Source organism: Alternaria burnsii (genome assembly GCF_013036055.1).
Source record: "Alternaria burnsii strain CBS107.38 chromosome Unknown 698, whole genome shotgun sequence".
Lineage (NCBI taxonomy): Eukaryota > Fungi > Ascomycota > Dothideomycetes > Pleosporales > Pleosporaceae > Alternaria > Alternaria burnsii.
This window is the reverse complement of record NW_024066111.1, coordinates 814,422-837,499: the sequence shown is the minus strand read 5'-3', so window position 1 is coordinate 837,499 and position 23,078 is coordinate 814,422. Positions and strand designations below refer to the sequence as shown.

The 23,078-nt window shown below is 52.0% G+C and overlaps 6 protein-coding genes across 6 annotated transcripts; 3 read left to right on the top strand and 3 right to left on the bottom strand.

Annotated features, from left to right (window-relative positions):
* Positions 1 to 372: 372 nt before the first annotated feature.
* GT037_004443 (alpha beta-hydrolase) lies at positions 373 to 1,978 on the top strand (the record flags this gene model as incomplete). Its single annotated transcript, XM_038929490.1, has 4 exons — positions 373 to 482; positions 541 to 614; positions 668 to 879; positions 1,091 to 1,978. The coding sequence occupies 4 exons, from the start codon at positions 373 to 375 to the stop codon at positions 1,976 to 1,978; spliced, it is 1,284 nt and encodes a 427-aa protein (XP_038787762.1).
* Positions 1,979 to 2,258: 280 nt separating this feature from the next.
* Positions 2,259 to 11,167, bottom strand: GT037_004442 (elongation factor mitochondrial; the record flags this gene model as incomplete). The annotated part of the gene is made up of 7 exons (XM_038929489.1): positions 2,259 to 3,164; positions 3,213 to 4,500; positions 5,307 to 5,939; positions 5,990 to 7,517; positions 8,505 to 10,337; positions 10,400 to 10,993; positions 11,062 to 11,167. 7 exons carry the CDS (start codon positions 11,165 to 11,167, stop codon positions 2,259 to 2,261), a joined length of 6,888 nt encoding a protein of 2,295 aa, XP_038787761.1.
* Positions 11,168 to 14,347: 3,180 nt separating this feature from the next.
* On the top strand, positions 14,348 to 15,162 carry GT037_004441 (uncharacterized protein; the record flags this gene model as incomplete). Its single annotated transcript, XM_038929488.1, has 2 exons — positions 14,348 to 14,692; positions 14,749 to 15,162. 2 exons carry the CDS (start codon positions 14,348 to 14,350, stop codon positions 15,160 to 15,162), a joined length of 759 nt encoding a protein of 252 aa, XP_038787760.1.
* A 1,033-nt stretch (positions 15,163 to 16,195) lies between these two features.
* Positions 16,196 to 17,469, top strand: GT037_004440 (dhs-like nad fad-binding domain-containing protein; the record flags this gene model as incomplete). The annotated part of the gene is made up of 2 exons (XM_038929487.1): positions 16,196 to 16,664; positions 16,745 to 17,469. The coding sequence occupies 2 exons, from the start codon at positions 16,196 to 16,198 to the stop codon at positions 17,467 to 17,469; spliced, it is 1,194 nt and encodes a 397-aa protein (XP_038787759.1).
* A 248-nt stretch (positions 17,470 to 17,717) lies between these two features.
* GT037_004439 (uncharacterized protein) lies at positions 17,718 to 19,859 on the bottom strand (the record flags this gene model as incomplete). The annotated part of the gene is made up of 3 exons (XM_038929486.1): positions 17,718 to 18,584; positions 18,717 to 19,474; positions 19,622 to 19,859. 3 exons carry the CDS (start codon positions 19,857 to 19,859, stop codon positions 17,718 to 17,720), a joined length of 1,863 nt encoding a protein of 620 aa, XP_038787758.1.
* A 1,442-nt stretch (positions 19,860 to 21,301) lies between these two features.
* Positions 21,302 to 22,483, bottom strand: GT037_004438 (c6 zinc finger domain-containing protein; the record flags this gene model as incomplete). The annotated part of the gene is made up of 2 exons (XM_038929485.1): positions 21,302 to 21,886; positions 21,935 to 22,483. The coding sequence occupies 2 exons, from the start codon at positions 22,481 to 22,483 to the stop codon at positions 21,302 to 21,304; spliced, it is 1,134 nt and encodes a 377-aa protein (XP_038787757.1).
* Between the last annotated feature and the right edge of the window lie 595 nt (positions 22,484 to 23,078).

Sequence of the window (23,078 nt, the reverse complement as noted above, 5' to 3'; positions counted from 1 at the left end):
TACCTCTGCTCTGCTTTGTCGTTACAGTTGGTCACAAGTCTGCGTACAGGTCTGTATTGCGATTCTCGAGAGCTTCGAGTCATGTAAGTTGTTGTCATCTCATTTCTGTCTTATTCCTCCTACTCAAATGCGAGATCTGGAGTTATCTTCGCTCAACTCCGATGCCAAGATATCTGCTGCGGCCTGCTTATCCTGGTTAGACCATCCGCAGTATCGCTATCTACCAGTTAACATACGTTTGTGCCTTCATCACACTCCGCCTCCACACTCGAAGTAGAATCAACGCCTTAGGGCCACACTACTGTAATACTTCTTCGTTGCTGATTCTTGACGGTTGAGGATAGCGCAAGCGCGCAATACGTAACCGGAGAGATGCCCAACTTCAAAGCCATCTTCACCAAAGCATACTGGGCATTTGCCATCCTAGGCATAATATGGGCAGCTTTCGTAGGGCTGTTAGTGAACCCTACGGCACAAAGACAGTACGTTCATCAGTATCGTCTCTACGGATGGTAGACACCGGACCTGACACCAACTTAGCGCTCTCTACGCCCATAAGTTCCAGACTTCCTTCTTACATAACGTTTCTAACCCTGAGGAATTTGGATTTGCGAGTAAGCATCTTGCGTTAATCTCTGCTATTTTCGATACTAACTAAATCCTGTAGAGGGCCAGGTTCAACCTTTCTGGCTTACTACTGCGGATCAAGAGAAGCTGTTTTGCTGGCATGTGCTTCCTTTAGATGTTTATCTTGAAAATGAACACGAGCTTTACACTAAGGCTGTTTCAGGAGAAATTGTAGATGAGTTGAAGGGGACGGTTGGGGAGAAGCTGTTGAGTAGTGACCCGGAGAGCAGAGTCGTGGTTAACTTTCATGGTGTAGGTCTTACTTTCGTTGGGTCTTTACTCTTTCCTTTAGCATGTCTGTCTTCTATCTCTGTAAAACCTGCAATCCTTTTGCGTCTTATTTCTCTCTCCTTTTCGATTTCAGGTCCCTCATTCCAGAACCTACGCCCCTTCAATCTCCCCACCAGTCATTCACATGTTTCAACACCATACAGTTTTGACCAGCTCATGCTAACTCACCCAGAATGCCGGTCACATAGCCCAAGGACATCGCCCATCAGCTTACCGCTCCATCTCCGGCATCCCAAAAACTCACCTGCTTACCTGCGACTACCGCGGCTTTGGTCTATCTACCCTAAACAATGACCCTCACATCCCTACGGAAACCGGTCTCATAACTGACGCCACTTCCTTGATATCCTATCTCAATGACGACCTTGCTCACCCAAGCACCCGCACCGTCCTCCTAGGCCAAAGCTTAGGCACCGCCGTAACATCAGCAGCAGCCCTCTACTTCACCCAACCAACATCTGAACTAATCCCTGCCATCTCGCACCCATCCACCATGGCGAGTTCTAAACGGCAATTTGATGGGTTCGCTGGCATAGTGCTAGTAGCGCCCTTTACCTCCTTGCCCCAACTCCTCAAGACATACAAAATTGGTGGCATCTTCCCTGTCCTAAAACCACTACAAGCCTACCCCAGAATAGCAAACTTTCTCACATCTCGCATCATCGACCAATGGCCCACACTTCTCCGTCTGCGGACTCTGATCTCGGCACCTTCCAGCAAGAAGAACGGGTTCCACATCACCCTCCTACATGCGCGCAATGACCAGGATATCACTTACTGGGAATCCGAAGCCTTATTCGGGCCACTGGCTTCTCAGATGTTAGGAGAGGAAGGTGTCGTCGCAGAGGAAGAAAGAAGGACGATTCAGGGTGGTGACAGAGTGAAGAGGGGGGCTTTTGCGTATAAGAAGGTGGAGGATGATAAGGGGGATAGAATGGTGGAACTGGAGGTTGTGAGGTTTGGTGGGCACAATGAGGTTGTTGGGTGGACGCAGGTTAGTCTTGCGGTCAGGAGGGCCTTTGCAAGAAAGACGTTGAGGCCGGGGTTGGACGTGGAGTAATTCTTTGGAGAGATCAGGGATCGGAAAGAAAGGGGAGGACATGGATTGGGTTGGTGAAACTGGAGCTGTTGAGGGGATATCATTCGTCGTCATGTGGCGGCGTTATATACTACATGTACAATACTTCTACACCTTTCTACCCATTCATCCCACAAGAAATGCGCCAGACGTCCGTCAACGTAGATAGATGTAGGCTTCTAGCCCTTAGATAATGAAAAGTTTGTCATAGCTTTCCCACAGTTTCTTTTCTCTGATGCGACCCATGCTCAGAAGGATGAGCTCAAGCATTCTTGTCCTTTTGTTCTTTTTCGTACTTAGCCACGAGCTCCTTCTGCAACTGTGGCGGCGCAGGACTGTAATGGCTGAATTCCATGCTGAACTCTCCCTTACCCTGCGTACTAGCACGCAACTGACTACTGAAGCCAAACATGCTGTTCAAACTGCAATCCGCGTAGACGGTAAAGTCCTCAGGACCAATCTCCGTATCGTTGATAACAGCGTTACGCTTGTTCAGCAGACCAACAACGGAACCCTGGAACTCGTTGGGCGCGGTGATGGTGGTCTTCATAAGCGGTTCGAGGACCTGTGGCGCACCAGCTTGGAAGGCTTTGCGGAAAGCCTGTTGTGTAGCATTCTTGAAAGCCATTTCCGAGGAATCGACAGCGTGGGTAGCTCCGTCGTTGATGACCATGGAAGTACCCAGGACCTTGTGGCCGAGAAGTGGTCCCTTGGCTGTTGAGGCCATGAAACCCTTTTCACAGGCAAAGAGGAACTTTTCGGAAATCGTGCCACCAGAAATTTGCTGCTCGAACTTGTTCTCGCCTAGGGCTTCGCTCGGCTCCATCCAGCCTACTACACGGGCGAAGTCTCCCGATCCACCACTCTGCTTCTTGAGTGTGTGGTCAAAGTTGACGCGCTTGGTAATTGTCTCGCGGTAAGCGACTTGTGGTTGTCCAGTCTCGCACTCGACGCGGTATTCACGGCGCATGCGCTCCACGTAGATATCGAGATGCAATTCTCCCATACCAGAAATAATGGTCTCTTGCGATTCGGTATCGGTGTGGACTCGGAAAGTAGGGTCTTCGCGCGTGAATCGGCTCATAGCTTTGCTGAAGTTTGGTGTGTCCTTGGTGTGCTTGGGCTTGATTGACAGCGAGATGACGGGTTCGGGGACGAACATGGAGGTCTAACATGTTAGCTTGGCCACAGCATAGCAATGATGCCGAGTACTTACCATAGTGTATCCGAGGCCACCATCAGTGAAGGTATCGCCAGACGCGCAGTCGACACCGAACACAGCGCAGATTTCTCCAGCGCCAATCTCGGGAATCTCCTCCATATCGTTGGAGTGCATGCGCACAATCTTTGGAATCCTAACCTTCTTGTCCGACCTCGCGTTGAATACGTTCATGCCCTTTTTCAAGGTACCCTGGTACACACGGATGTACGTCAATTGTCCAAAACTGCTCTCTTCCAACTTGAAAGCCAAACCAACAAATGGCAATGAGTTGTAAGAGACCAGCTTGACCGGAGCTTCCGCTCGCTTCTTGTCCAATGCCATGTTCTCGACTTCGGAAGGGTTCGGTAGGTAATCGCAAACGGCGTCGAGCATCGGTTGGACAGACTTGTCTGCAAGTGCTGAACCCATCATGACTGGGGTGAACTTGAGAGAAATGGTAGCTCGTCGAATTGCAGCCTTGATCTGGGGGATCGTTGGTTCCTGCTCGTCCAAGAAGAGCTCTGCCATCTCGTCATCGACGTCGGCAAGTGTCTCGATGAGCTTTTGTCTCTTCTCCTTGCAGAGCTCAATGATGTCCGTAGGAATTTCGTCCGTCTCCCGAATAATTTCACCCTTGGGTCCTTCGTTGTAAATCGCCTTCATCCTGACCAGATCTACGACGCCCAAAAAGCCGTCCTCACGTCCAATGGGTACTTGGAGGGCCGCAGCAGGAATGCGAAGCTTCTGGTTAATCTGGTCGACAGCCTTCCATGGGTTGGCGCCCATACGGTCCATCTTGTTCACGAAAGAAATTCTAGGAATATTGTATCGCCTCATCTGCCTGTCGACGGTGATGGTTTGACTCTGCACACCACTAACAGCACAAAGAATCATGACAGCTCCATCCAGGACGCGCAGCGCTCTCTCCACCTCGATGGTAAAGTCGATATGGCCGGGTGTATCGATCAAATTGATGTGGTATTTCTCCTCCTTGCCTTCGTCATTCTTCTTGATCCAATCACAGAAAGTCGCAGCGGACTGGATAGTGATACCCTTCTCACGCTCGAGATCCATAGAGTCCATCTTCGCACCCACGGCATCTTTGCCTCGGACTTCGTGTATAGCGTTGATTCGGCCGGTGTAGAAGAGGACGCGTTCGGTGGCGGTCGTCTTTCCAGAGTCGATGTGTGCTGCGATGCCAATGTTTCGTACTCTCGATAGTCGCTCCCATTCGACAGGGTCTAGGTTCTCGACAATCTTCTCTTGCGTCAAGGTAGATGGGTCATCCTTGGCCTGCTCTAACCTAATTTCTCAATCAGTCTTCAATTGCTTTCTCGCCATCGCAAAGCCAGATTGTGGTACATACACTTGGGCGGCCGCAGACTGCCATCTTCGCTGTGGCTGTGTTGTTTGACTGCCTATCCATGTGTCGGTCTTGGTTCCATTGGTATAAGGTGTGCGCGTTGCCGCAATCGTCGAGAGAGCGCATCGTGACGACGTTCTGGCAGCCGACCGAGCAGAACAGCGGAGACTGCTCGTGGCGAGCGATTGCGCTCGGAAAAGAGATGGAACCCTCATCTTGAACACCCTAAGACGCTTCAAGAAGAAAAAGAACCAAAGGACGACGCGGGGTCTGCTGTCGCTTCGGATTGTCGAATTGCCCGCCAGGAAAAAGTTGGGCCATCGGAGTTTCGGGCGGAGGTGCCAGTCACGTGCCGACATGCCACACATGTATAGCGGGCATTTCTTTGGCGCGATTGGAGTACAAATTGGAGTGAAGAATGGGATTGACATCTACAGGTAATTTCTGCCAGCTTCTGCGAAGCTTATCGCTAAATGAACAACTATGCACGCAAATAGTCCGTATCCAAACCCATCTCTCCGCTCCTTGTCCTTAGGTATCCGCCCATGAATATCATTTGCGCCAAACAATCGCTCCAGAAAATGCTGTAAAGAAGTGAAAGAAGGGTAAAAGCTGGGTAGATAGAATTTGTCTTGAATCCGTGTGGTTTGCGGTTAATGGCAACCCGAGACAGGGCCATGTATTGCAAACATAGGACTTTCGGATTGTTGTACCGCAGGATGTGAGTTACAGGCCGTCTTGTCTACCGGATGGTCTCCTCCTGGAAGTTTGGTGTCTGAATCTCTGCGACCGATGATTCTACATCTTGGACTGGAGTGGCTGCCTTCTCTGGTTCTTCTGGTGTCTCATTGATGGTAGCCTCTTCAGGTGCCTGCTCAGAATGCTCGGCTTCCTTTGCAGGCTCATCCTCAGCCTTGTGCTCTTCAGAGTGTCCGTTCGTTACGACTTCCTTTGCCTTGGCTGCGACCTCTTCCACCTTCTTCTTTCCTTTCTGTAGAGTACTAGGCTTAGAGGCTGCTGGAGCTTTACGGGGTGGAGACGAAGCCTTCTCATGGGGCTTGTCGTGTGTCTTGCTGGAGCTGGCAGCTGTTGGTCGCATCATACGCTCAAGGAATCCCCCTTTAGGCGCAGCGCTTGCAGTTGAGGTACGTGATTCAGGTCGCTTGGGCGCGCTGGGTGCGAGGGACGTTCGTGAGGTTTTTGGTGCCGCAGTCTTTGGTGGTGCAGCACGGGTTGTAGTGGACGGCTTGCGTGTGACCTTGGGCTCCTCGCCATGTTTGGCAGCTGAGGCAGCGGTGGGCGCGGTCAGACGAGATGGCAGGCCGACTGGACGGGTAGGCGACTTCGGGGTTGGCTTCTTGAAGCCAGTTGGTGAGGTGCTGTAGCAGTGTTAGTACCGGCGCATTGCTCCAAATCGTATTGGACGTACCTTTTACGTGGGGCGGAGGTGGTTGGCTTGGGGATTGCAGGCTTCTTGTTCTCGCCAGGTGCAGCAGCAGGCTTAGCTTTAGCTGCGGCAGTGGTGTTAGGCGCTGTAGCTGAAGAGGATGATGCTGCTGGTCGCAGAGAAGTGCGGCTCGTCTTTGCTGTAGGAACCTTGGCCGCCGGAGCTTTCGTTACAGGAGGTTTGGCGGTGGGCGCTTTGACTGGCTCCTTGGGAGCTGTTGGCTTTGGCGCAGCTGCCGGCCTCGTAGTCTTTGCCGGGCTAGGCTTCGGAATGGAGGCAGGTGTCTTGGCCTTGGTAGGGGTTTTCGGTGCAGCTTTAGGTAGTGGGCTTTTGGCGGGTGCGGCAGGTGCTTTGGTAGATTCGGTGGTAGAAATTGCGGCAGGCTTCTTCAGCTCCGACTTCTTAGCCGCAGGAGATCCATCGTCCTTTGCTTTGCTCTCAGCCGGTACAGCAGGTTCCGCAGCAGGTTCATCGCTCGAAGCTGCGACCTCTGTAGGCGCAGAAGGAGTAGTAGGCGCGTCGGAGACCGCAGTCTCCTCAGTGGGCGCTGCTGGCCGTAGGGCAAGCTCTTCCTGAACTCCGGTCACATGCTTGTCTGGGTTCTCAGCAGGTTGGGCAGTGGCTGGAGCAGGGGCGGATAGCTCTTGGTTCGCGGCGGCAGCTTCCTTTTCGCCAGCAACCTCCTCTGCGATGGCAGCTTCTTCGACAACAGCGGCTTCCTCCGCAATGGCGTTTTCCTTAGCAACAACAACGTCATCGTCGACGGCAGCTTCCTCCAGCGCAGGCTTGCTCTCCTCTACAACAGCTTCTTCGGTGGGGACTGCAGGCTTGAGCGCAACGTCTTCCTGCGCGCCTGTAGTAGCTTTGTCTGGGTTCTCTGCAGGCTGGGCGGGAGCTGGCTCTGGCTCGGGGACTGGGTCGGCCTCAGCGACACTCTCTTTGGTCTCGACTGGAGTCTCGTCGACTGGGATTTGGTCAATCTCAGGAGCTGGCACGACGACGGCTGCCTCCTGCTTGGCGGCTGCAAAAGCAGAGTCGGGAAAGTCGGAGCCCTTCATGATGGCGCCCAGGTTGACCATGTCGGCGGTCGAGTCGGCGTGCATAGGCGGAGCTGGTAATGAGGATTCTTGCGATGCGACAGCCTGTTCTGGAACAGCTTCCGGGATGGCGACGCTCTGTCTGCGCTGTTCCTTCTCCTCGCTGACGGCTTTTTTGAGCTCAGCAAGCTCGTCGGGTTTGTCCTGGCTCACGCGGAAGCTCTCTCGTCGGGTCGCGGCGACGCTATTCGAGGGCGTGCCCTTGGTCTGGCCCAGGTCGGTCGAGGCGGTTGGGGGATGGGCGCCGGTAGGCTCGACGGAGACAAAGGAAGCGCGCACCTTTGACTTGGGGCGTTCTTGAGCGTCGGTCGCAGCTGCATTGTCTGTAGGGGAGCGGCCGCGGGGCTCAGGCGAGGCAGCGGCGTTTCCGTTCTCAAACATTGCGCGTAGATTGCGCACGCCGTTGGACATGGCTGCAGTAGGACGAGGCGATCGTCAGTGGTGGGTATCAGCAATGCGGTGTTGGGCGTCGGTCGTGGTAGGATTAAGATATATGAGGATACGTGGGAGATGGCCGTGGCCGCGCCTGAAACCCGGCCAATTTGTTTATGTACAAGCAGTGACGACTGCGCGACAGGGATATCTGGCGTTGCACTAGGAGGGTGCAACTTACAACAGCGCGTCTGGATGTCAAGCAGCGTTCAATTGGTCTTTGTTCCAAGAGCAAGAGTGGTGACAATGAGTGAACCCCTGGGGAAGTCGTCAGGTGGAAGGAGTCGATGGTGCTCCCGAGTAACCAAGACAACTGCGCCCAAAGCATCATAGCGTTCCAGTGACGTCTAGCCTCGAGCCAAACTCGCGCACAGCACAACAGTGCGCGTTGCGTGTGCACTGTATAATCTGTCATCTGGACACCCGACATCTAATTTACCTCCGTATCCCTTTACCTACGCCCCTGAGTGCCCTCGTTGCACCCCAAACCTCTCACGGCATTCACCGCTTGTTGTATATACCGCATCGTCGGCCAGCCTCCAACGTCTATCTCCAGTGATGCATAAAAAGCAAAAAAGGTCAAGAAAAAGGTCCCGATGCGATTGGCAACTTGACGCGAATGCACTGGGTGAATAGTCGGAGCTACGCCAATCACGTTGCGTCTAGGCATAATTCCAGCGCAATTTCCTGTCCTTGGCCAATCACAAGCGATCTACTATAATACTCCCTAGTCTCCTAATTACGTTCAAAAGTAACACATGTGAGTGAGATGCAATACCGCTTCCATAGTTATGCTGGTTGGAACAAAGTCTCTTCTGGGTGATGTTGACATTAAAACATTAAACACTATCCTCTCCATATTCGAGTGCCTTCTCCCAGACATATCCTCAACTACACGGGACTCTCCTGATCCTCCTCACAGCTTCCACTCGCCGTCCCACATCTCACATGCAAATCATCTGACGCACCACCAATCCAAACCCCATAGTCTCCATCCACAGCAGGAACAACCCAGTTCTGTGATACAACATCCCAGACACTGAGATCTTTACGCGTCACTCTCATGCTCAGCGTCTGACTAGCTCCGGCCTCTAACTCCCTCGTCTTTTCAAAATCCCGGAGCTGGATGACAGGTGTGTCAATAGTGACTTCACTCGGGAACTGGACGTAGAGTTGTGCGACAGCTTTACCCACGCGGTTACCCGTGTTGGTTACGCTGACGGTGATGTCGAATGCCGTGTCGAATAATGCGGGGTTTCCGCCCTGTGCGCCACCAGCTACAGGACCAACTTTCTGGTCGTTCGAGTAACCGGCTGGATATGGATACTTGGTCGTTGAGTTGCCGATCTTAGCTGCAGCGTCGGCATCGTTCTTCTCGAGCCAGGAGTAGAGGTATCGCCAGATGCGGTTGAAGTTTTCTGGCCAATATGCCTCTGAAGCTGGAGGAATGGCGGTGGAATAGGTGGGTGTTTCGCCTTTCGCGGGACGAGCTGGAGGCGTTGCTGTAAGCGGAGTCACTGGCGTAATGGTCGCGTTGGAAAAAGAGAACGTGGTGTAGCCGAGACCGTGACCGAAAGCATAGCGGGGTGTAATGTTGGCTTTGTGGAAGTGACGGTAGTCAATGTACAGGCCCTCTGTAAAGGTATCCTGTGGCTGCCCAATCTGATATCCGACGAGGCTCAAAGATTCTGGGTAGTCATCCTCGGAGTTTGGTAGAGTGTACGGTAAATGACCGGATGGAGAGACGTCCCCGAAGAGAACTTGCATTAGTGAGTCTCCGGCTTCTTGGCCAGGCAGGTGAGCGAACAGGACTGCTTTGACGGAAGGCAGGTCGTGCCATTGATCCATGAGAATTGGGCCAACGGTATGTACTACGACAATAACGTTGGAATATTCGGCAGCTACGTCCTTGATGAGCTTGTCACCGTTGTGCCACAAGTTGAGGTTCGAAGAGGTCCGGTCTCCGGGATTGTTCTCTACGGTAATGTAGTTCTCACCAGAATCAGCGGTAACGAAGACAACTGCAGTATCGTTCGGTGATGGGTTCGAGTTTCCTGGAAAAGCATCCGTGTTGAAGAACTGGTAGTTGGCCCCGCGAGTCTTGAAGCCATCAATCGGGCTGTTCATATAAGGGTATCTCGCCGAGCCGGAGCCCCATCCCATTCCTAACGTACCTTTGTTGCAGCCTTGGTCCGCACACGAGTTGATTCCATCTGGGTTCTTCTCAGCATCGGTGCCAAACACCTTCAGTGTGCCATTGGGAGACAGAGGCAACAATCCATCCTGGTTCTTCAAGAGCGTGATGGCAGAGCGAGCTACTTCACGAGCGACCTCTGCATGATTGGCCTGTACATCCACGAACTCGTTCACAACACCTTGGGGTGAGATGAGAGCGCCAGGGTAGAGAGGGCCTTCAGCATTTTGAGTGTTAGTATCAAAGTTTGGTCGTGGGTACCCCTGGTCCTGGCCCATCTTGAAATAGGCAGCGAGAATTCGTGTTACTGCATCATTCAAGCGGTCCAACGGCAGAGACCCGTTGAGAACTGAACGCGTCTGCTCGTACATCCAGTAAGAGTTTCCGAAAAGGGGAATAGTGTGGATGTCGCCAGGCATGGACATGTCTAAACCAGCGAGAGCTGAAGGAACGCCGGAGATTTGAGCCAACCAGTCAGACATGACGAAGCCTTGGAAGCCAAGCTCGTCCTTCAAGATGCCGTTGATCAAGTAGCTGTTCTGTGAGCATGCACTTCCGTTGACAGCGTTGTAAGCGATCATCACCGAACCAACGCCAGACCGTACGCCTTTTCAAAGTCAGCCAACGGTACATATTCCAAGCCATTGTAGTAGGCAAGGTCCGACTTACCCTCAGCGAACGGCCAAAGATAGAGCTCATGAAGAGTGCGATCGTCCAGATTGGAAGAGATACCAGGTTTGACCAGGTTGTACATGCGGTACTCTTCCTGTTCGTTCGCAATCAGATGCTTGATTGTGGCTATGACACCAGTGCTCTGAATGCCTTCAATGGAAAGAGCTCCACCAAACGCCTGAAGAACCGGATCTGAACCAAAACCTTCCCAGTTTCTACCGCCACGTGGTTTGCGACCTAGGGGTCCGACTGACGGTCCGAGGTGTACGTTGACTCCCTTGCCACGGAACTCTTCACCAATCGCAACTCCACGGCGGTAAAGGAGATCCTTGTCCCATGTGGCTCCAACGGTAATTCCGGCAGGAAATGCAGTATTATGGTCCGTGTTTCTTACACCTAGAGGCCCATCTTGCAAGCACAGTTGAGGGATGCCGACTCTCAATGCGCTGCCTGTATTTCCCACGCATCTTCCCATGAAGATTCCACTGCCAGCTGTGAGATTGGTCTTCTCAGCAAGTGTCATATTCGAGACAAGCAAAGACGCTTTTCGGTAGCTCTCAGTCCAGTCGGATGTCCATCCTCCATGCGGAGCTAGGTAGAGTCAGTATTGCTGAATTTAGCATTGAAAGGATTGCTTAATATCGCTGCTGATGACATACACGGGTAGTAGGGTGCCGCAACATATCCAGCTGGAACAGGATCGCGCTGCTGGATAGCCGCACCCGCGACGATTGTCGAAAAACCTAGAGCAAGAAAGGAAACCATGATGAAAGAGTGACTTTAGGTAAGCAAACGAGCGTCAAACAAGACGATAGCCTGAGATCAACTTGGGAAGGGAACCGTGGTCCTTTGTATATAGGCCCTTGCAGAAGCAATATTCAACCCCGCAACACCAAGCCGGTGTGAATATCACATTTTTACCAGAGCTAAGCTCGCGCTAGTCATGGTGTTGTATGGTGATGGACACACGGTGGGTGACGCGGATGACGGAAACAGGTATAAGACCGAGCAGCATTGTCGTGGATCAAGGCTCAATGCTGGGGTCAAGGATTTAGACCGGCTAATGATCAGTATGCTTGTTAAGCGGGCGACAAGGGCTTGCTGTTGCGCAACCACCAGAAACCAGATCACATGCGAAAATGAACGTGTGTTCGTTGTTCAAGGCGTGTTGAACTGCAATGTTCGGTACATGCTGGGAAGGTACTTGGGTACCAGGACGAACATCTTCACAAGATCAGCTGCTTGTTTGGTATGGAGTCAAGTTTCGAGTGATGCTTAGTTGATCTTCGTCTGAGATACTAGGCTCAGGACTGGGGCAAGAAGTCGCTGTATTGCCAAGTTGGCTGTTTCCTTCGAGTTGCGAGTGCAGTTGTACAATGGCAGATATGGTCAAGTGTAAATTGCGATAGCAGCTTTCAATGCGCCATCTGCGGCCAAGAGAGTCACACGTCGTGTTGAAGCTCATAACGGCAGCTGCATGTATTTGTTCCTAAGCCACGTCAATGCTCCTAGCACATGTCAAGATGCCCGTTGGCTCGGGCGGTCGATGAAGGACTTGCGGGGTGAATGTAAAGATGGCAAGGAGAAGAGCGATGATGGACAGGGGCAGAGTGACCTCGGCTGCACTAGCGTATCCCCTTTCTGCTTCCGGAGCACCCATCAAGCAGCAACTCCGTCAACACCATCGCGTCAGTGGACCTGTGATCTCATATTCAATCACATCGGCTTTATGCATATCTATGTCCCCTGAGATGGCGTATTGGATGTGATCTTAGCATACATCAACCGGGCTGCTGGCTCAACTCGAATCTTGATCGTCGAGCCAGGACGGTCCTTGCCAGCTGAGTACGTGAAGAAGGCAACTGGAAGCGGTAGTCGAAAGGCTAGTGAGCAGTAAACACACTTGCTTGACACATTGCTTTCGTAAGCAGTATCCTCCAATCCACCAGGTGCCGCTCAAGCGCCCGTGAAGCAGCAGAGCGAAATTACGCTCCATAACCCTCAAGCTCGCGGAGTGCATTCAATCGTCCGTCCACGAATAGCATGGGCTTTGTAACGAGTTGCCGGGTTCCGTGAGTGATTCTGGGTTAGTTACTTCCGTGCAAGACCGGAGTAGATCCGACACGCGTAGCGATTTGGATATCGAGCGCGTGTGCGTGTCACGATATGTGAATTTAGTCCATCTTAGACGGTATGTTGGAGAGAAATTCGCGCTTTTACAAAGATCGAGTGGTAGAAGGTCAAAGATTAGCTCATGGGTTTCTTTCCACAAATTAGCGAGCTACCTAGTTATTCAAGCACACTCGCCGCCAGCACTGAGCGGTTACTATTTTCGAAATATCCCATCTAGCTACAATCCAGAGCCTAGGGATTCTTTTTCTCGAACATGCGATACGGAACGCTCAGTCCGCGGTTGAATGGAGAATTGCAAAATGTGACGATGTCGGTATGAAGGAGGCTTGGTGCATGCCGTTATCGATTTTTGTGAATTCGGATGCCGAGGTTGGGGCTGAGGGACGAGGCTGTGTTAACGACCATCTACGCCCAGGCATCAGACGAACGCTTCTCTTGTGCGACCTGACGGTTTGTCGAATCGAGAAAATTTATCGGTGTCGCACGACCAGACTACAGCTTCTTGTCATCTACCGCTCGGCTATGCCCATACCTTGAATGTGTGGGTAATGAAGCGCGGAAACCTCTTGCATATACCTGTCTCTGCTATTGCTCCGGGGCGCGTCAGTTCCGATCCGACCGCAAGCGGTGCAGTCTAGCGCTTTCGAAACACTGCTACAGCTTGTCAGGCATCGATCATCAACGTTCGCCAGAGGCACAGTAATGGCCGGCAGCAGTTCACGGGCGCTTCTCATGGGAGCCTTGGACAGAACGTGCTTTCGGCTCTTCCCGCGGTCCCGCTGTGATCTGTGATCTTGTTTGCTGAAACGACCCACAACCCACACTCGCCCATCCAGTGACCGCGCCTATCGTGAGCGCCTCGCGGGCTGTCGGCCGGCCGCATGTTCTTTTTCTGTGTATGGGTCTGCTATTATGAAGCCATCCAGGGTTTCTTTGAACCTCCAGAGCCCATAGCGCGGGCTTCTTTGGAACGGCTTGCTGACCTTCCACTCCACGTTTCCGCACCTGCGTCTATCTGCAGGTTCCCGAGCTCAGCCCTACTGAGTATTGATGACTACGTCCTACAAGTTTCCGGCCTGGTGAGGCACCCCTTGCCCTTGTGTCGCTTGCCAAGGTCTTTATTTGGGCCATATGCGCTCGTCGAATCAGCGCCAGATTAGCCGCCCTTCCCCTCCATCGCTGCCCCTCCACCACTCAGCAGCAGTATTATTCTTAGACACAGCCGCATTAGGGAGTGCAGCAGATATTCTCAAACAGGCGCTTTCGCTACAGTCTACTCTCCCTTGTTCGAGGGACGAACCGCTCACGTTTTGTACTTCGACCATTCACAGGCCCAAATTTGGCCTGCCCTGGTCCCTTATGATGGCGCTTGGAGCCACGACCCAGTGAACAGCCTCCTCTTCGCCTAGTCGCACATCCCATTCTCGGTAGATACAGATCGATCCGGCGATTACAGAAACATGTCCAGGTTTCAAAACAATTCTCCGAGAGACCTACTGGTCTTTGTTGTCGATGGAGGCTCAGTGTGCGGCTCATTGTATAAAGACGTTCGCCATACCCCTTGATTTAGGCCTCAGACAACACAAACCCAAAGGTACGAACAGCAGCTCTTTCGTTTTCACTCTCGAGGATATCTCCTACCTTTCGTTCCTCATACGTCACTGTCGTTCTCCTGCGCCAGCTTTACCTTAATCATAATATCCTCCTCGGTCGCTTCCATTACTCTCAACTTCATCCTCCCCCCGTCTTTCTATATCTCTGTTCCAGTCATAAGTTTCTTGTCTCGATAGTCTTTTCTTTCAATTGGTCAACATGCCTAAGATTGAAAAGGGTCCAGCGCACCGCCTTTCTGTATCGACCGCATCAGCCGCAGGCGGAACTCGGAGCTCCTCCTGGTCAGCTAAAGATGACGAAACACTTATCCAGGCCAGGGCACAGGGCCTCAACTGGAACCAAATCGGACCAAAACACTTCCCTTCTAAGACCCCCAATGCTTGTCGCAAACGGCACGAACGGTTGATGGAGAGGCAGAATGCAGAGCAATGGGACGGCGTGAAGCTGGACGTGCTAGCACAAGCCTATATGGAGGTGCGACGGGACATGTGGAGTATGCTAGCTGCCCGGGTTGGAGAGAAGTGGCAACTGGTAGAGACAAAGGTACGTCATGTGCGCTCATAAGTAATACTGAAACAGCTGATATTAACTTCACTTAGTGTATGGAGAAGGGGCTAAAGAATCTTACCCAGGCCTATAGGTCAGCGCAGAAGAAGCTCGAGAATGGTACCTACCACGACCATGAAGATAGTGGAGTAGGCGTTTCTGACCTCGAAGAAGAACAAGAGGATCATCATGTGGACTTGCACACCCTGTCCACAATCCCCGATACTCATTACTCCGCATACCCAAGCTACCCTATGCAGCGTCAACAACGGGTACCGAGCATCCAGTCCATGCTGCAACCGATGCAACAGCACCAACAACATCCCATGCAACCATCGATGCAGCAGCCAATGCAACAATCAATGCAACCATCGATGCAGCAAAATATGCAGCCGCCGATGCAGCAGACCATGCCGCAGCAGATGCAATACTCTCCGCATTCGCATCATCTTTCGCACCAGCAATAGACGCTCAGTGCCATTGCCAGCAAACTTGGCCTTTCTTCAACATCTCTTATCCGTCTTACATCTCCTTGTCACGATCCTTACGAACTTTCGTCTTGCGCCTAAGACGGCAAGCGGTTTCTTTCTGTACCAATACCCCATCGGAAACACTCCGATATTAGAGTTTACCCCCTCTGGTAGCTCTCTTCGCCAAACATTACCTCAACGACAAACGCCAACTACTCACATTGGTAGTTTTCTTATACCCCTTGAGCATTCTACATTCGCATGGAGGACTGTAATCAGGACGGAATACCAGGACACTCGCTTCCACCTGTACCGGCGACACGACGGAGGCTTAATTGGCGTTTTTTTTTTCTTCAACTTTTCAGTACATGCTTTTCATGGCAGCACGTGAGCATTGGAACAAAACTCCCTCGCAGATTGTGCAGCCATACATTTCTTGTCAATGTTAATTATTTCGTTTTACTGTCTATCATGCATGCTCAATAGTGGTGAAGCTGTCATTGACTATAGGGAGCTGCTCAGATCCTCCGATGTACATGTATGGAGACTATACCTTCCAACGCGACTTTCCAAGTAATCTGCAGCGATGTCTATCTGACAGGCACAAGAATCCATATGCGTCGACTTCCCAAGCCGTAGGTAGTCCGGTCACGTTCTGTGTTGCAACAACAGCATAGCCCCCAATACGCACACAGCCTCACCCATATTCTACCTGACCCCGCAATCCCCAAACATAAGCATCAAAGAAAACCGATACAATCGTGCATCGTGATGCAGCCTCCAAATAGACATCTTCCTGCAGCGGCAAGATAGCTACCCGTCACGCTTCACCACGCGACGAAGCATGCGGCTCACCTAAGGCTCTGACACGCGATGACACGCGAGTCTGCCGTCGATCTCGGAGAACGATGGTGCCGCGCTAAAAGCGTATCATGACATAACCACCATTTCGGGTGTGCGCGCCAGACACTTGGCCCCCAATTTCTCACAATGCGCGAAACCACAATGTTTGAACGTGTGCGATTGAGCGATGCCCCGAGCCCCTCTCCTTCGCGTTCCCTACACCGATCCCCTTCCGGCGCCTAGGATCATTCCCGCGAGCGCGACGACGGCCAGCGGTGCTATTAGTGCTTTGGTCGACTTTCTGTCGCCTTCGTTATCCAAGTCTACTACACTTTCGAGGGCTCTTCAGTCGAGACTCTCCAGCCGGCTCGACCGTGGGGAGAATGTTGGAAAGACGCTGCTGCTTACTGGTGCTGGCATCTCGGTAGCTTCTGGCTTGGCCGACTACAGAGGCACGAATGGCACGTATACGCTGAATAAGACGTATCGACCGGTGTATTTTCACGAATTCTGCGACAGCCATGAGGCGAGGAAGAGATACTGGGCGAGAAGTTTCCTAGGCTGGACGAATCTAGAGAAAGCGAAACCGAACAAGGCGCATGAGGCTTGTGGAGAGTTGGGACGGATGGGTGTGGTTGGGAGTGTAATTACCCAGAGTAAGTTTGACCTGGCAAGCCTCACCGATTATACGTGACAGGAACTTGGTGTCGAGATGCAATACTAATGGACCCATTAGATGTAGATTCCTTCCACCCAAAGGCGCACCCGCAGCTTCCTACCATCGAGCTACACGGCTACCTGCGTAACCTCGTCTGCCTGACCTGTCGCAATGAATACTCGCGTCGTTCATTTCAAGACCAACTCTCTACTTTGAACCCCTCATGGGCTGCCTTCCTCGCCGAAATGATCGAGTCGGGCGCTCTAGATACTGAGAACCCCGACGAGCGTCGGAAGAAAGGGCTCAAGTCGAATCCAGATGGTGACGTTGATGTTCCAGATGCCCCGTATACCACGTTCAGATACCCACCATGTCCAACTTGCTTGGAGAAGCCACCAAAGCGTGCAGACGGAGGCACAGTCCGCGTAAAAGTTGACAAAGATGGCGCATGGGATCCCGCGAGCGAAGGTGGGGTGCTCAAGCCAGCTGTCATTATGTTCGGCGAGTCTATACCCGCCCCCACCAAGGTCGCTGCCGAAGAGGCTGTCGATGCCGCCGGTAGGATACTAGTCATTGGTAGTAGTCTTGCAACATACTCTGCGTGGAGGCTAGTCAAGAAGGCAAAGGAGATGCAAATGCCGATTGGAATATTGAACATGGGCGGCGTCCGAGGCGAAGAAACCTTCTTTGGAGACGTTGAAGACACGAATACCGGCCGGGAAGCAGCCCGCTTGAGTGAGAACGCCGAGAAGGTTTTACCGCAGGTAGTGAGGATATTACAGGAGATGAAGGGAAGCAGGTAGTAGGCAAACTATCAAGTCACAAGTGCAGAATGCGTCTGGCAATATGCAGATGTTATTGAACATGGTGATGAAATTTGCCGTCGAGGCAGTGGTTGTGCTAGCTAAATAATGCACAGCATTCTAGGTAAACTCTCGATCCAACTCCAGCTTCGCGTAAATGTGATATCATGTGAAGAAGTAAATCATCCACCCAACGCGCCTATGCTGGGAATGAAAGAACCAACGAAACTCCAGTCAAATCAGGACCTTTAAGCACCCCTTTCCCTGTCTCTTCTCTCACCCTCCTCCTCGCCGTCAGCATCCTCGACAACCATCCTAAATCCCTCCTCTTGCTCCAATTTCTTCATCCCCTCAGCCACTACCGCTTGCCCCTTCGCCCTCGCCTCCAGCAGAATCCCCAAATCCCTTCCAGGAACTGCCCTCAATTCATCACTGCAGCTACGGCAGATACGCAATTGACACCAAGTACACGCCCACTTCCTGTCTTTGTCGTTTTCATGGCATACCATGCAGCCCATGGGCTGAAAGATGTTGTTGGACCAGATGTTGTGGCGATGTCCAGTGTAGCAGGAGAGTTGCGAGGGCGTTATCCGTGGGATGTATGAGACGGGTAAGGGGATCGGGTGGCGGGTCAAAGGTGTGAAGGGAGGGGGCGATGCTGGTGTCGTGGTTTCGGTGGGGGCGTTGTCGACGGGAGATGTTGGGACGGAAGGACCGGGGAAGGGAGAGAGGTTTAGATCTTGTAGGTCGGAGGATGTTGGGCGGGATGGAGCGCTCGTGGGTCGGACGCCTGGGGATGGCTCGGGAAGGTCGAGAGATGTTGTTCGGACGGGTATTTGGGTCTCGGCTGGAGTTGTGTTGATTTGGGGTGCTGGATCAGCTGGTGCTGATGATTGTTCTTGTTCCAGTGGCTTTTGCTGGGGCTCAACAGCAGCAACAGCGACAGCAGGCTCGTAACTGAATGGTCTCCTCTCGCTTGGAGGTGGTAATGGTGAGACCGGAGAGATCTCACCATCCTTCTTGGCTAAGACTGGCTTCAGCGTCGGAGAAGGTGTCATCTCGGGCGTAATCGTATGTACATCTTTCGTGGGAATTGGAGGAGCCGGCCTCATTGCCTACACAGTATCGGTCAGCGATCAACGTGCTATGATTGGAAAAGGATCCAAGTACCCTTGATTTTGCGACATTGTCACACAGTACGACTATCGTACAAGTACTGGAGAAGGAAAAGGGAGGCGAATATATACCTTCAAAACGTTGAAACCTGTGCTGCTTTTACCGCGGGCGTGGAGAGGGGAGGCCGGGGCTTTGACACGAGGGTTCGATGGGAGGCCTGTGAAAACTTTCTTGGGAGGCGCGGGGACTTTGGCATCTTCTTGTTCCTCATCTGGCGTTGGCGGAAGTTGCGCTTCCATGTTACGCGACTGCTCCTCTGTCATGCTTGCTTGACTATCGACACTGGCCTTTCGGGGCATAGCATCTGATCGTTGACTGTCTACGCTAAGGTCCCTAGGTGCAGATGTAGGAGGCATTGGAGCGCCCTTCCTTCCTCGTGGTCCGTTGGTCAATTCCGCCAAGCTCTTGAACTTCTTGAGTCCTTGGTCTGGAACTGCTTTGCGCTTGACGATCGGGGAGACAGTTTCGTTAGAAAATTCTGTCGGGTCTCTGTTCCCGTCTTGGGAAAGGAGTGAGTCGTTCCTCGAAAGATCTGTTGCTGGCAGTGAAGAGCCGTTTCTTGCATCAAACTGCTTGATTGACTTCCGCCTTTCCGACTTGGCCGGTGGTGGAGGTGGAAGATCCCTCTCTTCTGCCCCTGAGGAAGGGAGGGACTCAGATCGTGCCGGGAATACTGGAGTAGGTGGGACTGTTGCTGTTGATCCGTTGCTGATGGTGAGCTTCAGAGATGCTGGTTTAGATTCACGAGACAGGCTACGTGATTGAATTCTTCTTCTTGGTGGAGATCCTGGAACTGGACTTGCTGGAAAGACAGGTGCGTCTTGATCATCTGTGGTCTGTTAGCAAATTTCGCTCAAAAACTGATGAAATCAAGTCCAGTCGTGGTAAGTGACGCGCCGGATACTCGCAACCACTCATTCAATGTACACAAACAATGGCCATTTTTTACATTCAAATTCAAGAAGTTCTTGCTTACCTCTCAGTTGAAATTTTGCTTGCATCCTCAGCGCAGCTGGTAGCGGTTTGCGCGCAATGCTATCTGATCGCGGCGGGGGTGGAGGAAGTTCCTTATCCGCAGGCACAGGTGAATATGCTGAAGGAGACGCGTCGCCCCGGCCAAAGGAGTTGCCATAATCGTTGAGCAGCGCGCTGACAATGTCTTGTCTGGAGGCAGGAGCAGATAATAGGCCCCGTTGAGCCATGACGTCGGTCATCGTGAGTTTCAAATATGAAATGTCGTTTATCAATGTGAGCGTGGATTGCGATCAAAGGATAGCACCAAAGGAGTGGATAGTGCTCGAAAAGTTGCTTTGGTAGTGAGTGTGTGTAAAGAGCGTGGTGGCAATGAAGAGAGTGACTATGCCGTAAAGCAAGACGAAAAGACAGGTCCCAGCCCGATTATAGACTCTCTTAACGAGCACAAGTCATGAAGGAATGAGAGTGGAAGGGACGCGCATAGCAAACCCTCGCGGCGAAGCTGGACGTCTCAGGTACAAGAATGAGCATGGGACACGGCTGACAGAAGAGTGGTCGGGCCTTTCAAACGCATGAAGTGTTTGACATATGGGCCAGGAAGAGGCTGGCCTGTCACAGCTGACGACCAACGACTGCGCGGATTATCCATGCAAGGGTTAAGGCGTTGGAGATGACAGGATGGTCCTGAGCTCCACCGGGGAGCGGGATTCTTTCGATTGTTCTGCGGAATTAGTCCACGGCCATATTGAACGACCCGGCAATTTCTCCATCAGCCGGTCTTGAGACGATCACGATAAAGTTCAGAATACAAAGCGAGCCCACGTTCTCGACGTTGCACAAACGGCCCGACCACGGGAAGCTGAAGCACAACGTTGATGCGTGACGTGCCAGGCGACCGCTTTCTGCCAAATCACGGCACCCCACAAGTGTGACCCGCACGTGATCAGCTTCCGCGTTTCAGGCTACCGGAATAGCTCTTTCGGAGGAGATCGAGAAGATATGCCGAGGAGCTGGTCAGACCCACAGTTGCACATGCGCTGACGTGTGACGTTCGCAGATCCACATATCATTGTCGTCCGCCTTTACATGGAGCTTCCATGTGCATCGCACACCTAGGTATTATGGTGCAATCTCGTCTTCGGAAACAAATGCTTCGGTCAGAAACGAAATGACGATGATGTAGACAGGGTGTCTGCACATCATTGGCGGGAGCGGACCTAAGTGCGCGATCGTGACGGATAGATTGTGTAGCATTGGCGTCGAAGTTTCCCGGGTCCGTGGGCTATGCCATGGCCCTTCATATTGTACAAACGGACGGATGGCCAATCACTAAGCAAGCCCTGAATACTGGTATTCGTGAAACAATTTTCAAGATTGCTTTTCGTGTAGCTAACTTTTGATCTTTCGATCATAGTCTGTTATTGATCTAAATAAGACGCCTCACTAGAGACAAACTTTGTACATCTACAGATCGCCTTGTATTTGGACAAAGGCCAATCGCGATGACGGCCAATTCTGTGGGTCAGAAGATCCATGGGTATCCCCTTCAGCTCTGCAACAGTCAATCATGACAAAAAGTGAATCCTCCCATGCGCCGTCGCTAATGAACAGTCGATCCTAAGCATCGACAGGGACTAAGGTAAAGTATTTACAAGAATAGTTGATATAGGGTATCGCTCCATCACTGGAAGAAATAAAGTACAAACATTAGGATCAAGGTTATCGTAGGTGTGATTGTGACGTTCGTAGTCGGTGCAGCAGCTTTGAGAGGGGCGGCTGTGACATTAACGAAGGTTGAGCCGCATGCTATTGAGATCTGCTGAGCGGCTGAGGTGTAGGTTTTCGAAAGAGGTTGCGTAGCGTTATTGCCGTAATAAGAAAAGACGCTCATTGCTTGTTGTAGGCACGAGTTGCAAGTTGGCCGTGATCCACCGGGAAGTTCTTGTCCAACGGGTAGGTAATATGGGTATGAGTCTCCTGGTGACGACGTGTTGCTCACGGCATTTGCGAAACAATAGTTCCCTTGGTCATCGTGCAAACAACTTGCCTGATACGATGGCTGGTATGCGACGAGGCCGTTGTAAGCTTGTAGTACCAAGGGATTGTCGCTTTCATAGTCAGATTTGCATGCCGTCTCTGACAGTAGATCTATCGCAAAATTGTCCAGGATCGGTTTGCATTGCGCTGCGTCTACTTCGCAGGTCGCATCGAGGGTTTGTGTAATACGGAGCGTAGATTTCGAGGCATCGAAAAAGCCACTTGATGTCTGCAGCCTGTTAGTCGAGACTTTCTTTGAGTCTCTCATTGAACATACCTGTATCAATAAGGAAAATGGGTGGCAGTTGTTGAATTCTGTACTTGAACGCAGGCGATTGAGGAAGTTTGCGCATGAGTTGGTAAAATTATTTGAGAACCCTGTATCGAATGCCTTGGGAACTTCGAATTTGGAGCTATCGGCGGTATTAGAGTCGGTATTGATGGCTCGTTCCGACAGTGGAGCAGAGGGTGTTTGCGTGACATCGTCGTCGCGTTTTAGAGGAGGCATCAACAGCGAGGCGGATGGCGGCGGGCTGAGGTCCAGATACAATGCCGATCCTGTCCAAGCAAGGTCGTCTTCCACGAGCAGGGCCGGTCGATCACCATGTGTTTCCGTTGCGGATACGGGTGCAGCCTGGGAACTGCAGGATAGAAATACGACGAGCAGCAGAAGCAACGCGCGAAATTGGAAGCCGATACGTGGTGACACTCGCAGATATAAGGGGACTCCGCAGCAGCCGTTTTCGTGTTGCCTCTTCCGCGTTGGCAGGGGATTATGGTGCGACAGGATCGCTACCGACTCGCGTACGAAACATTGTGAACCCATATCCAATAAAGGATGCTATAGCCGTTGATGATGCTATTATTAAACGCAGAATCTCTTCAGAGTCCTGAGGCCCATGACCGAACTTTGGTGATGGCCAGGCGGTTTACGGTCGTTGTCGATGACCACTTTGTCCAACTCTCAGGTACTGATGGTACCTTGCAGCGGTTCAACAAGTGTCCGAGGGCTTTTTGCGGGCCGCCAGGGGTAGGGGAACGGTCGTAACTGTGAAAAGGCAAAGAGTGACAACCAGTTGGAGGGACTTGCTTATCAATGTCGATCGCAACCCGAAAGATGGTTTGAACAGCCTTTCGTCGATTTATTTAGCAGCCTCCAGAACATATCAATGCATGGGAACGGCCGGCCCTTATGATGATTGCCATGGAAGCTGCGAATCCTTCAAGCCACCAGCTCATTCCTGGCCTGCTAATAAAGCCACGACGGGCCCCCCGTGCAAGCAAGACTCGTTTCTTCGGCTGACGACTTACAAGCGATTCGGGTAATAGAAGCTTTCGACCAGATCACGGTCTGTAAGTCTAACGGTTCTGATAGGTCGGTGATGCGTTGGTCTGTTCAATGCAATAAAAGTTAACCAGAT